This window comes from Microplitis mediator, chromosome 7 (genome assembly GCF_029852145.1).
Source record: "Microplitis mediator isolate UGA2020A chromosome 7, iyMicMedi2.1, whole genome shotgun sequence".
NCBI lineage: Eukaryota > Metazoa > Arthropoda > Insecta > Hymenoptera > Braconidae > Microplitis > Microplitis mediator.
Genome location: NC_079975.1, coordinates 17,141,824 through 17,157,079, shown reverse-complemented (window position 1 = coordinate 17,157,079; position 15,256 = coordinate 17,141,824). Strand labels below are relative to the sequence as shown.

The 15,256-nt window shown below is 34.0% G+C and overlaps 2 protein-coding genes across 3 annotated transcripts in view; one reads left to right on the top strand and one right to left on the bottom strand.

The window, feature by feature from the left end:
- The window catches only part of LOC130670866 (probable G-protein coupled receptor Mth-like 1), a 97,299-nt gene that overhangs the window by 33,416 nt on the left and 48,627 nt on the right, over positions 1 to 15,256 (top strand). Inside the window, exon 3 of the mRNA XM_057474464.1 lies at positions 10,116 to 10,351. Coding sequence (XP_057330447.1) covers positions 10,116 to 10,351 — 236 coding nt within the window. The remainder of the gene's footprint in view (positions 1 to 10,115; positions 10,352 to 15,256) is intronic.
- The window catches only part of LOC130670865 (uncharacterized), a 36,316-nt gene that overhangs the window by 16,117 nt on the left and 4,943 nt on the right, over positions 1 to 15,256 (bottom strand). The gene's annotated exons all lie outside the window — the stretch shown is intronic.

Genomic DNA, 15,256 nt, shown 5'->3' with positions numbered 1-15,256 from the left:
TTAAACCATTAAAAACAGCTAAGAGCTCTAAACAATTAATGTGAAAAGATTTTTCATCATTATTCCAGTGTCCATATACTACTTAACCATCGCAAGTAGCCCCCCAACCAGTGGATGACGCATCAGAAAAAATAATTGTTGAAAATTTAGAAATTCTTATCGAATTATTTGAGATAAAAATATTATTTAACCACCAATTAAATTCAGAGGTTAAAGAAGAAGAGATTTTCATGATGCAGTCATAATTGTCGTTAGCTTTTAGTAATTCGAGGTAACGTTGACGTTCGAATTTTTTAGAATGAAGCCAACCGTAATTAATTGCTGGACAAGCTGCAGTTATATTACCCACTAATTGTGAAAATTCCCTGATTGAACAATAAGTAAGATTTTTAAATTTTAAGAATAGACCGTGTAGATTATTTCTTTTTTCCTGAGTTAATTCAATAGTCATTTGCTGTGAATTAAAAATAAAACCTAGGAATTTCCAAGAAGTTGAGGGATCAAGATTACTCTTTTTTAAATTTAATATAAAACCCAAAGATTCTAAAAGTTCTCGCGAAACTTTTAAGTTTTGCGAACAGAGATATCTTGAAGTCCCAACAAGCCACCAGTCGTCTAAATAGACAACAGATGCCCAACCTAAAAGACGTAAATAACTAATGACATAATTTTCGCTTCATAATTTTCTTAAATACCCATGGAGCAGTACTTAAACTAAAGGGTAAACAAATAAATTCATAGAGACGACCTTGCCAATAAAATCTTAAAAATTTCCAAAAATCTTTATGGATTGGAATCATTAGATAAGCATCTTGTAAATCAAAGCTAGCCATAAAACATCCTTTTGAAATGAGTTTAAGTACAGTACGAAAATGCTCCATTTTAAAATGGATTGTCTATAAATTTATCTAAATTTTTTAAATTAAGGATAAATCTCATTTTACCATTTTTTTTGGGGGACAAGGAAGATACTAGACAAAAATTGTCCAGATTCCTCAATACACTCTTGTACTGCTCCTATAGATAAGAGATTATCAATAGCTTTCTGCATTTTAATATTGTCATCGTCAGAAAAATTATTGTTCATAGGTATAAAAGACTGTGTCGGAGTAGAAATAAAAGGAATTTTATAACCTGATATTGTCTCCAAAATAAAAGGATCAGAGGTTATATAAGACCAGGCGTGTAAAAAATTTTTTAGACGACCGGCGATGACACTCACTTCTACTTCGTGGTCGGTGTTGGATTCGTTTGAGTTGGATGAGTCTGACTCTGAAACCGAGCTCGTGATCGGGTCGAAACTTGGTTCGTCTTGCTGGAAGCTGGTGCCACAGGTTGAAAACGGTGGAAGCCCGTCTGACTGTGGTTCCCGCGTGTCGCAGACGGGCCTTTCCAATTTAAAAAAATTTTCGACGCAGGAAAACTTTTCTTTGGAGTTGGAGTCTTAATTGACAGTCCAGTGTTATATCCAAATAATTTTTTTTTTATTTTTATAATTATTTAAAATAATTATTTCTGAGCTCCTCTTTGCAAAGCGCGCGAAAATGCAGCGTCAGCTTTTTCACCTTTTTATGCGGCAAAGAATAGTGGGAAGACACCTGCAATAGGTTTAACGAATAAATAATAAACTGTCGTCACTTTCCACCAATGACAATGATTATAAATTCCCCATCAAATTACCAATCAAAGTTTATAAAAAGCCTGAGCACCCATAGCTCAGGGCTAGTCGGTTCATAAAACTTACGGTCCGCGAATATTCGAACGTCGAAATTTCGTGTACTCTTATTGCAGGAATCCGCCCTAGGCGTTGAAAAGTCAATAAGAGGATTTTTAATAATTTTTAACTTAAACCCTATTGCAGGAATCCGCTTCTGCGTTGAAAAGTCAATAGGGCACTTCTTAAATAATCTAGGCTAATTCTTAATGCAGGAATCCGCATCTGCGTCGAAAAGTCAATAAGAAATAGTCAAAGATTGCTAAATTCTATTAACCTTACTGCAGGAATCCGCCCTAGGCGTCGAAAAGTCAGTAAGGGATTTAAATTTTTATATTACAAATCCTCAAATATTGATCTAAAATTCGATCTGACGCAACTGTAGTAATCGTTCGTCTAGTACAATATTTGTCGGATTATAAAAACCATCCGGTACGATCGAACCAGTGACGCAAATCACTTGAATTTGCGATTCCATCTCGTGCCGAGTTAATTTGCGCATAAAACCACTTTTCGGGTGTGAAAAAGGACGCATTAAAAATAAATTGAAATCTTATAAAAATATCTGTTAAGGATAAATAATCCTATAATATAAATTAAATATAAAGTTGTGAAAACTTAGAGTGAACAAGTGACGTTCAGTAAAAACGTTGTAATTTGAAGTAATTAATAAAAGATCAAGTTCATCACTTCAACCTTGCGGTTTCATTCGAAAGTAGTACATAAGATATCATCCTACCAACCCAGCCGCACCCATTCTACCAACCCTCAGGAAGGTCGAGTGAGCTGTTTAGTCCTGGAGGGATAATAGCTACCGCACTAGAAGAATTGACATCGAAAGGTAGGTGAAAGAACTATTTTTCTATCATCATAAAATACTTTGGCTTAAACAAGAGCACCAGTCTCTTTGGAGACGTTTGGGTTCTTAATTTTCGAAAAGATCCACTATAAATAATAAATTATAGGAAGATAATTTCTTCCTCGTATTCTTTATTGTTGTCCGCACCCTCCAACTCGCTTGTCCAGAATTACTATCGCTACCAAAGGGAGAAATCCCGGATAAATAATTAAAAATTAAGCGGCGGACATAACACCAGTTTTTTCGACAGCAACAGAATTTTTGATGCGTTTACCAAGATCATTACCAAAAAGGAAATCATCGGTAATTGAATCTTCGAGGACAGATTTTCGTTTCTCGTCAACGCAAGGATAAATCTGGGAGCGTCTTGACTTGCCAGTTTGATAAAAGGATTCGCACAACAAACTGCTGGAGTCACAAAGGATCTGTAGCAGGTCGTTTTTATCAATAGGATCTTTGTCATCATTGAAAATCATTGAAATAGCTTGTCCCAAGCCAACGAGACTACGACCGCATAGATCTTGATTCGATGATAAATATTTATCTCGAGATTTAGCCGTCTTGTGTAAGAGTGGAATTAATTCAGGGTTAAGGGTGGGAGGTGATAAAGAACAGTTTCCTTTGTTAGGATATTTTTCAATCAAAGATGTTTTAACATCTTTTTCTAAGCCTGATACTATAATGTTATTCTAGCAAGCAGTCAATTCAGAATGGATTTTGTAAGTCTTATCTTTCGAAAGACGTTTCTCCGTACCGAGCATTTTGAGTATGGAATCACTGAGGATGGGATCTTCAGAACCCTGCATCTCAACAGACTCGTCTGACGCCTTAGAAACGTTTGGTGGGATGTTTTGGGAATCAAGATCAGAGAGGTCAGACTGCTCTTGGTCGTCATCATTAAAGTCTGTAAGAGCAAAAAGAGCTAAGTTAAGAAAAGCGACCAGGAAATAAAATAATAAATTTCCTGATGCAAAAGTGAAATAAGGATTAAGAAATCCAATATCACTTAAATTTTAATTCTTAACCCAGTCAAGATAGGTATAACAAAATCAATGAAGATTTGTTACAAAAAAAAAATATGTTAAAAAACATAAATAATTACCCTCAGAAGAAGAGTCATTGCCAGAAAGGTCATTTAACTTTTTTGATGCTTTTTCGACATCAATTAGTTCTTGATATTTCTTTAACTTTTTCTTAAGTTCGTCAAGAGAAAGACCGCTTTCGTTTTTACGTTTATTATTCATTTTAAAATGAAAAAATATTCAAGATTTATATTGATTATATAATATATATAAATTCAGTTGTTTACTTAAAGCGCACAAAAAACGTAGTGTCTAATAAACAAGGCAGTTGCTAAGATGATGATTTGCTTTTGTTTATACTAAAATATGTGATATATATAGCGTACATGAACGGTACTACAGAGTGATCCTGAGAACGAAGCTTGAGTTATAATCATTATTATTATTTATCCTGAACAATATCAAAAATATCTCTTGGTAACCTTCATGGATAAGTAATTTTTTTCCCTTTTGTGATCTAACAAATTTCAACGGCACATTTAAACACAAAAAAGAAAAATAAAGCAAAACGAAAGCACGTGAAACAATGATGAGATTAAATATAACGTGATGTAACTTAATAGATCATCAATTTTGGGCGAAAAATAGCAATCTTAGAGAAAAAAACATACTAATCAAATATAGAATCACCCTGATAGCCACACCTTTGCTCAGCAAGTTCTGCAGTGAAACATTTTCGGCTAACTTAACGACAAGTTTCTGGCAAACCTTGGCTGTATAATACTTTCCTTTAAGTTGGAATCAGAATACGGCAGTACCTTGTAGTTAATTTACGGTTAAGGTGGCTATCAGGGCAATATATAATTGATCGATATACTTTTTCAGTGGATATTATACCAACAGGTGATCATTAACCCTTTTCCGGTTGACCTTCCCTGGTGGGAATTTTACGGACTTTTCTCTGAAAAACTTTGAAAAAGTCTTTAGAACTTTAGAACTGTGTTTTTCAGAGAAAATTCCGAAAAATCTCCACCAGGGTTGAGTCCCTACTCTCAATTTGAATCGTACGTCTTCGTCTTAAAGTGAGAGAGCGCTAGCCTGTTTAAAAGAGAAGGGGCAGAAAAAATAGTAGAAGAGGGCGCATGCATGCACTACTACGATTAAACCGTTACTTACACGATTAAACCGTTACTCACACAGCCTTAACAACGAACTTTGATTGGTGCTACTCCCGTAGAGCTTACACTTATACATTTTGAAACAGACTTTCGGAAAAAAGTTAATTTATTATTATCATGGTTATCTTAATTATCAAAATTACTACTATATTTTTTAAAACGGTTATTTTGTCGCGGGTATTTTGTCTTCGGGTCAAAGGTCGTGTCACCACATTTACGTAACCGAAAAATTGAGGTTACGTAAAACGTAAAAAATATTTGTCACATGTGACGCATAATCTCACACCCATTTACGTCACATTGTGATGTAACATCGTGAACGTTAATGTATTGTTACTATGACATACATGTTTCGTTGTTGATATAATTTAACTATCATAGTTACATAATATATGACACAAAAAAATCAAAATATTACGATAAAGTTATATGATAGACCTTTCAGTGACACAATTTTTGTATACACCCAGACGGTTTTGAATCACCCTGGAAACACCCTGGAATCACCGTGATTTCACGGTTTACCCACCCTGATTCCACGGTGGTTACACGGTGTACCCACCGTGATTCTACGTACACCGCGTAATCACCGTGGATACACCGTGGAATCTCGGTGAATACACCGTGGAATCATGGTGGGTACACCGTGTAACCATCGTGGAAACACCGTGTAACCACCGTGGAATCAGGGTGATAAAATGGCACAAACCCACCGTGTAACCACCCTGAATCCACCGTGTTTCCACTCCTAAGGTGTTTCCAGGCTGTTTCCAGGGTGATTCAAAACCGCCAGGGCACTCATGCCGGAAATACCGACCAGGTCAACCGAACGATTGAACAACGACTGATACCGACCAATCAGAACAATCGAACAACCAAAGAACGACCGATTTCGATCACACCACCGCTGATTTTCCGAACCGGAACGACGCCACTTGCTTCACCGACACCGTCTAATCGAGAAAGATCGATCAGTACTTGCTTTGAGGCTATGCAAGAACATGCTAGCCTATCCGCTGAACGAAGACGCCTAGAAGCCATTGAACGAGAGATGGCCCGACAAATCGAAGCCCTCCGTTCCCAGGAGGAAGCTGTTGCTGCTGCACGGCGCAAGCAGACAGCTCATACACCGAGTACGGTAGGATACGAATCCGGTTACGAGTGGATTAACGATTTGACATCGACGCAGATACGCGAAATCCTGATTACCCTAAATGCTAGTGTATCAGGAACCGAAGAAGCCCGACGTGACCGACTATATCGTGCGCTACGAAGAAAGCGACACCCCGACATATCCTGGAACAACGAAGACCAAGGAACAACCGCCGATTCATCGATCAATGATGAACAACGACCGCGAACGGACCTATGTATAGAGAACAACGACCAAACAGCAGCGATTCCGACTGTTAACGATTATGAACAAGGTGCACCGAACGAACTGAAGAACGAATCAATAAGAGAAGAAACCGATTCGAGCAGTGGTTACTCATCGGGTGGTTCAACCCGATCAACGACCCCGACACCGAGTATATCGCCAAAATCGACACCGACTATATTACCGAAACCGGAACCGACGACCTCGCTGAAAGCGACGCCGATACAACCGCTGAGACCGACACCGACTACACCACCGACATCAACTATATCACCGGAACCGACACCGACTCCGATTTCAAGTATATCACCGTCACCGACACCGAAATCAATTATACTGCCGAAATCGACACCGATAACATCGCCGAATCCGACATCGAATATACCGCCGAAGACGACATCGACATCGAATATGTCACCAACACCGACATCGAAAACATCGCCAAGAACGACACCGACATCGAAAATGTCACCGACAACGACACCGAAATCGAGTATACCACCGAAAGTGACACGGAGATCGATTATTCCGCCGAAACCGACCCCAAGAAGCCAACGAGCCGATTTGAGACCAACAATTGAATTGAAGCGTCGTGGTAAGTGCTTCAATTGTCGACAAGCAGGTCATCGCCATCATGACTGCCCGAAACCGCGCCGATCTGGATATTGCTGGTCCTGTGATGCCGAAAACGGCCCAAACCTGACGTGTTGGACTTGCAACCGATACTGGTCAAGATCGAGGAATGACCAGGCCGAACAACGAACGTCGACCAACCGATTACCGCCGAAAAATAGACCAAACAACGACCGCCGATCAATCGACAAACGCCGAACAACAAACCGAACCGAACAAACGACCAACCGAACAAGCAAATCAGGTTACGAGGTTCAACCTGACGATCAAACCAGAAAACGACCACGAAGAACAACCACCGATCAACGTGAACAAACCGACCAAACACCTCGAAACCCCGTGTCAATGTCTGGGGGGAGGTTTTGTAACATGAGAAAAAATTCGACATCGACCCGAGGTTTGAAATTATTTAAATAACATAAATAGTTATCTGGTGAGCCAATTCTGGTGACACCTATGAGCAAAGATTCCGACTTTGACCAAGCAATCGACTCGACGCATGGATTGAAACGGGAGATCCGGGATAGACGCCGAACTGACCGGCCACGTTATTTTTTTATTTGAACAATTCGACCCGACCAAACGACCAATTTCGATTTCGACGTACGAACAATTTGAATTACGACTGAAGATCAATCCGAGTTTGATCAACGAACAATTAATCGCGACCAATAATTTCGACCGACAATAACCGTTTTGTGATCAAGTGAACAAGTCGAAGCCTCGGCCCGAAACTGAACAAAGTGTACGACTGAATTGTTTTGTTAATCAACGAGTGAAGTGCAATAATAATTAATTAATGAAATAATTAATTTCGCGTAATAACTGGGTGATAGTGAAATTGAACGCGTTACCGAAATAAAATATTATTTTATATTTTATTTTATTTCATCGAGCCATTCTGAAAATTACGGATTATCCGTGTCTCATTCGTACCGCAGTCGAGTCTTACGTTAACAATACTCTGACGTCATTCGTCAAGTATTTTGTGTGAAAAATAAAATAAGTTTATTTTATTTCGACAACCGAACTGACGTCGTGTTTTAATCAAATATTATTCTACGAGCAATTTTAATTTCGTTTATATCGAGTCAAGCCGACAACGGCATTTATATTTTGTTGTAATCGATTATTTTTGTGATACCGATCAATTACTTTCTGTTTAATATACGACTAATTATTTTGTGTTAATTCTGATTAATTATTTATCGTAATCTTAAGTGCCTGACCTTTCCTCGATCCGCCACCCTGAGCCGAGTTATATTTTGATAATTGTTTTTTTTGGTGATTATATAATCACCTGGCGCCCAACTAATAATTTTGAACAAGGTTGCCAAAAATCGTAAGTGTATTCGGACTTCACTCCGGTAGATCCCCGGTGGTGAAAAACCCGTTACAATATATAAATATACATATTGTCGGAATTTATCTGTATATATATTTATGTATATATCTCAATACCAATTTAAAATCCACCATCTTTTTTTTTTACCACTGTGGGATTCGAACCTACGCCTTGCGAATATTCCAGTTAAAGTGGAAGCATGCTAACCACTCGGCTACAGGTACCCTTCCGATATCTCGAAGTATATGTCAAATATAAATAAAATACAATGCAGTCGATATTATATTTCTCGTATTAAAAGTTACAATGGCAAATAGTAATTTTTACCCGCTAAGTAGAAATTCACGTTATCGATGTTTTAAAAACTGCAATATCTCAACAAAATTTATTTGATATTATAATTTTTAGAATACCCGAGTTCTTTTTAAAATGTTTTCAGTAATAGTTTTAAAATGTTATAAAATAAAATTAATAGTCTTACAAATTGTAATAATCGGGATATAAATGAAAAATTTTTGCGAAATTCATGTAAACATAACTTGAGTCATGAGTGACTTTTCTGTTGTTTCCAAATAAAAATCACTATCTACTCTATACTAATATTTTTTATTTTATCTACTGAATTTTATAAAATAGATAAAAAGAAATATAAGTTTTATACACTAATGGAAAAAATTAAAGGTTAAAAAAAAATTCCAAATTTTTGGGCGATTTTCAACAGGCCCTAACTTTGAGAGAAATGGTCGTACAAGAAATAAAAAAAAAGGAAATTGTAGATCCACGTGTCTACTTTTTGAATTATAACTTCGAAATTTTTTAGCGTCAGCAGTTTTAGAGTACTCTTAGAAAAACCAGCGACAAAAAAATTTTCAAATTGTTTTAATTTTTTTTTTTCGTCTTCGGGCGTGGAAAAAATTTTCCAAAAAACCAAAAAAAAATCTTTTTTTGTTGCATTTTTAAATTCATGTGACGATAGGAAAAAATTTTTTTTTTCGAAAAAGCAATGGCTAATCGTTGAAAGGAATTTATTCAAGTTTGTAAAACCCACTATTAACTTTGTGTGCGATCATTGGCTTCTGAGATATCGATAATCAAAGACAAAAGGATCCTTTTCAATTTGAAGACTGATATCTCGGCGAGAAGTGGACGTATCAAGGTCCATAAAAAAAGAAATTAAAGCTGAATAATGAAGGTATCCGATCCTCATAGTGGTTAAGCAAAAAAAAAATTTTCCACGCCCGAAGACCAAAAAAAAAAAAATTTTTTTAATTTGAAAATTTTTTCGTCGCTGTTTTTTCTAAGATTACTCTAAAACCGCTGACGCTAAAAAATTTTGAAGTTCTAATCCAACAAGTAGACACTTGGAGCTACAATTTCCTTTTTTTTTTATTTCTTGTACGACCATTTCTCTCAAAGTTAGGGCCTGTTGAAAATTGCCCAAAAACTGGAATTTTTTTTTGATCCTTTAATTTTTTCCATTAGTGTAGTAATTTATTCTTAATTAATTGTAATATTCAATTTATACTCTTACAAATATTTTTAACACAGAATTGTAATATTTTCAAAGAGATTTTTGAATATTGTTATTTCCAGAACGATCGTTGTAAAATAAATATGGATTATTACCATTCTTTATCCAATTTTTGCTAATCTGTATAATGACTTTTACAAATCGTAAAATTTACAATACTGATTGTAAGAATCAACAAAAAAATGTAATTTTCCATTGATAATAGTAATTTTTAGTTTGGGATTGTAAATTTCTCTTAGGAAAGTAATTTTTATTCGACGACTATAATTATTAGCTAATTTTGAGCTGCGCTTTTTTCCTCTATTCATAACTTCTCCTTTTACTTTAAAATAGGTTTTTGAACGCAAGATAAACTATGTTAAAACTTGATATAAACTGATGTCCAAATTAAAGCTCTCTCATTTGGTTTAATAATTCGTTATGTTGTATATATTAATCGATTTAATATTTTTTAGGACCTCCAACCAAGGAACGGATATTAGGTTCACGATGTATTCAATCAGTTTCATCATAAGCGCGATTTTTCTCGCCATCACCTTAGCTACTGGTTGGCTTCTTCCTACCTCACATCATGTTTTGCATTGGAAATGTCAGACTCATCATGTTTTATGTCTCATGCTAGGCGATATACTTATGGCAATTATTCAACTTTCTGGAGATTCTTTGCAAGGCGGCACTTGTAAATTACTTGGTAAGTTCAATTCTCATTTTCGTTATTTTTCATGCTTATTAGTTATAATATTAAAATAAATGATTAAATCAGGTCTCTCCACCCTTCTAAAACTTTCTCGAATTGATTTTGGCCTCAGTCAAATTTCACAAGTAAAGTTAGTTTCATATAAATGAATTTTTAGATCTTAAAAAGACTGTGGCACATAAGGTAAAGGCACCAATTATTTACGGGGGTCCAATTATTGACGCCCTATTCTATTTTAGAACATATTTTATTACCTACTATATTAATAATGATCGTATACATTTTTAAACTATTTATATAATTTAAGAAATCGAAAAAAAATTATTGTTAGTGAAAAATATTAAAAATTCATTAATAAAAAAAATAAAATTCATTCGAGTCTATCGGAACAGCTTGTGAGCGTCAATTTTCTTAACTATTGCGGTCAGAAAAGCAGTCTTTTGAAACGATGATTTTTAATTATTTTTTTCCATCTAATCACATCAACTTTTTTTTTATAAATAAATGAAATATGGAAAATTAACAATATCATATATTTACAGTAAATTATATGCTTTTTAATTTTAAAATAGTGGATGTCAACAATTAGTACATAATATTGAAGTTGTATCTCATATTGACAGGTCAGTAGACAGCGCCATAACGTCTTTTTTTTTCAAACATAAATCCATTAAAAACTTAAACCATAATATTCGAGAACTCACGCTGTCATATGTATAATATTAAATTGTTATTAAAAAAATGATTAATTGATTTTTATTTAATTAAAAAACATTTTTATTAGTTTCTTGTTTAAAATAAAGGTGAGTGAAAAACATTATTAAATAAATATTTATTTAATTAAATTAAAAATGAACCTCATTTTCAAAAAGTAAATATAAAGTTCAACAGATCAGTGACGCATGGGCATTAAGGGTGTCAATAATTGGAGCAACAGCATGTCAATAGTTAGATCAGTCGGGTAACTTATTTTATCGCTTTAAATTAATTAGTAAATGTAATTTATTATTATAAAAAAATATGAATTTGTTTATCTAAAAGACTAAATAAGACAATGTTAAAATTAAAATTCAATAATATTAATCGTTAATATGTTTAAAAAAATGGAATTACAATCTTGTCGCTTATAGTGCCAATAATTGGTGCTTTTACCTTATCCGGATTAGATGATTTAATTTTCGTATCGGACATAATGATTTCCTTCACATTTCTTCAGCATATCGGCGCAAAAGATTTAAATTAATTTTATTTAGAAATGGAAATATGATTTTCTACTTTAGTAAAACAAATGAAGTAAAAATGTGCATCCATCAACTTTTTCCGAACATACGGTAAAAATCTAAAGGCCATGGGACGATAAGCTTCTCTAAATATGAATTAGTGATTTTTCACTAATTTCAAGTGAATATTCACTAATTGTCAATGCTACAATCGTACCACGCAGAATTAGTGAATATTCACTAAATGAATATGTGAATATTGGAATTCACTGATTTGATAAGTGAATATGATAATCCACTAAATTGAAAAGTGAATATGGGAATCCACTGATTTCATCGACGAAAAAAAATATTATATTGCGAAAAAAAATTTAAGACACTTTTAATTAGATCCGAAATGTGATTAATGTATTAGAATCATTACTTAGAGGAGGTATACATAATTTTGATTGATGAAAAAATCCCGGTGACTGCTGGGCTCGAAAATGCATCCTTCCGATTCAAAGTACGTTATCAAGATATAGAAATCGACAAGCGTATTATAATTTGAATTTGATAAGTGTTAATCAAAAGACACGGAACTTGAGTTAATTTTACTTTTTTATATCTTTATGTTACTAAAAAAAACCAAATGTTAGTTCAGTTTCCTACATTTCAACTAGAATATGGTACTAATTTTAGATTCATTTCTTTAAAAATAAAATAAAGAGCAATAAATATCTTTTTAGGGTTACTTATTTCTCGCCAAACCCTTAAATCATAATTCATTGATAAGCCTATATATAGTCTGATACGATTATATCAAGCTTTATCAATCAAAATATGACTATATACAGTCTGATATACTTATATCAATGCATACATAGTCTGATATGCTTATATCAAAGCATATACAGACTGATATACTTATATCAAAGCATATATAGCCTGATATGGCCAATTTCCATATCAGGCCTGATATGGACGGTTTATATCAGGCCTGATATAGTCTGATCAGAATATTTTTTCACGGGGTCTTTGATGCTATCCACTGCGCTGACCTACGCATGTGATCGCGTGAGTGTAAATAGTATATTTGTTATAATACCAAACAATAACTGATGAAGAAATAAAAAATCCGTGATGTTATGATTATCGTACTCTTCATATAAATATATAATTGTTCTGTACTTCTATTTTTTTTTATTTTGAAAGTTTTTTATTAAAATTTTTAAAAATAGCACCATAATTGTTAATTACATTTATATTTAGTAAAATATTTAATTATTTGCTAGTTAAAGTTACTAGTGAAATTGTGAAATTCATAAATTAAGAAGTGAATAACAGTTTCACTTGTAGAAATTATGAAAATATCGCTAGTTCAGTAGTGAAAATCACTAATTTGCTAGTGAAAATTATAGTACTAAATTTATTAGTGAGAATTCACTAATTTGTTATTTAAATACACTGATTATGAAGTGAATACTGCTTCACTAACGTAATTAATGAAATTTCCACTAATTCATGTTTAGAGAGAGAATACCGAATCGGTTCTTATGAACAGATATTGCTCATATTTTTTTTCTTAGAAGCTACCATCATGCCCCAAAACACATCCGGTATTTAGATCAATCGATTCACAAGGTACTGAGAATAACAATTTTTACTGATTTTCAGTATTTTTCGATTTATTCAGAAACGGTAATCAATAAAGATCTAAAACTTGCAGCATCGAAGTATCTTATGAGTACCAACATTTCCTGAAATTATGAGCCCGATACTTTTCTGGGGCCGATTCGGTATTCTTATCGTCCCGTGGCCTTTTTCGATGCGAATATTATGAAAAATAGTACACCCACTTAAGAGAAACTTAAAATTTATGAATCCACATATTTGCTACCTTCGCTATGGGCTCGTTAGTATTTCACAAAACTACAAAAAGTTTTCCAAAATTACAATAGATTTTGTAATATTTCATGAAATTTAACAAAACGACAAGAATTTTCATTAAATCATTTCCATATTAACAGAAATTTTAGTAAAATAAAATCGGATTTGTAATAAATGTACCAAGAACTATTCGGCGTAATAAAATTATAACTGCTGAGTGTAATCGTGAGATTATGGGGAATTATTACCTGGCCAGAAAATATTTAAAAAATGAAGAATGTGATAATTCAAATAAATTAATATAAAACAAATTAAATTACTATATAAAATACAAGGGATTGTCTAAATTTTAGAATAAAAGTACAGTGCTCCCCCCCCCCCTCTAAGATATCAGACTCGGGGCTCTGGTTCCAGGAAAAATCTTAAAGAGGTACCCCTTCCACTCTTAAAAGGTGGAGCTATTAAAAATAGAAGCATGCGCAGTCTTACTATCTATAAGTATATCTATGTGTATGTAAACAGCTGACTTATAGTAGCGGCTCAGCGCATGCGCAAGTAAATTCCACTGAGTGTAGTAGGGAAACTGAATTGAGGGGAAATGATATCTTACAGAGGGATATCTTAGGGGGGGGGGGGGAGCAATGTAAGTACATTAAAATGGCTAGGACATCAAGAGGATTTGTAATTATTAGAGTCATTTAGTATTAATTGTAAACACATTTGTTGCCACATAAGTGATATAAATAAATTTGCATATATTTTGTTAAATATTGCTTCTATAAAATAATTAATATGATCGACTAATGAAGTTGAGTCTGGCGACCATTCATTAAGTGATTGAATTTATTTAATATTGGAAGCTAATTCTGCAGCTGTGTGGTTCAGCCTCGGTAAGGAAATTTTCGGACTCAACCTTCAGATTTGATTCTCTCTGCTTTGTTGCCTTGCACGCGATACTGAGAGAGAGTGCAGTTTTATTCTCAGTGGCGCGCTTAAAACTTCTGAGTTCAAAGGTGTCTAAATTGTGACCTCGTAAGCCTCATCTTCGAGACCACAGAAGTCGAGGGGTACCCGATTATATCGGTTTTATAAAAAAAGAAAAAAAAATTCTCCATTGATTTTTTCGTAGCGTAGACAATAAATATCTCAAGTTTTAAGCCTGTCGGTCTTTAACATCAAAGACGTGAAAATTTACATTTTTTACGCTAGCACGGACCTCTATAAAAGTCGACTTTCTGAAAAAAAATTTACACCATTCGTTTTCTCTTTTGAAAGCAACTATTTGTTTTAGATTTCGAGTCTATAGATCTCTTAGTTCAGAAACGGAGAAATTTCCATTCTAACACCCTCTTCAACTCTTCTAAGAGTAAATTTCCGATATAAAATTTTCAATATTAATTTTCTTGTATCATAGCTAATATTCATTCCAAATTCCGAAATTTTTTATCTCTTTGTCGAAATACGAAAATTTGGAATATTGAAGCTCCCAAAAACTACATAAAATTAAATTCGCTGAAATATTTAGAAAATAGTCCAGATTTGAAAACTAGATACTTAAAGTTACAGTTTGCTTTTTTTATTTTCGGTATACGACCATTTTCCTCTGAGTTACAGCATGACGAAAATCGCACAAAAATTTGGGATTTTTTTATATCCCCTAATTTGTACGACAAGTATTGCTTAAAAGTTCATTTTGAATAGGAGTTTCATAAAATCCGTTCATAGTGAGCATCTACGCAGAGAAAGGAATATACAGGGTGATCCAGAATCACCTCCTCTATCTAAATTTTCTCACTGTGAAAGTAATTCT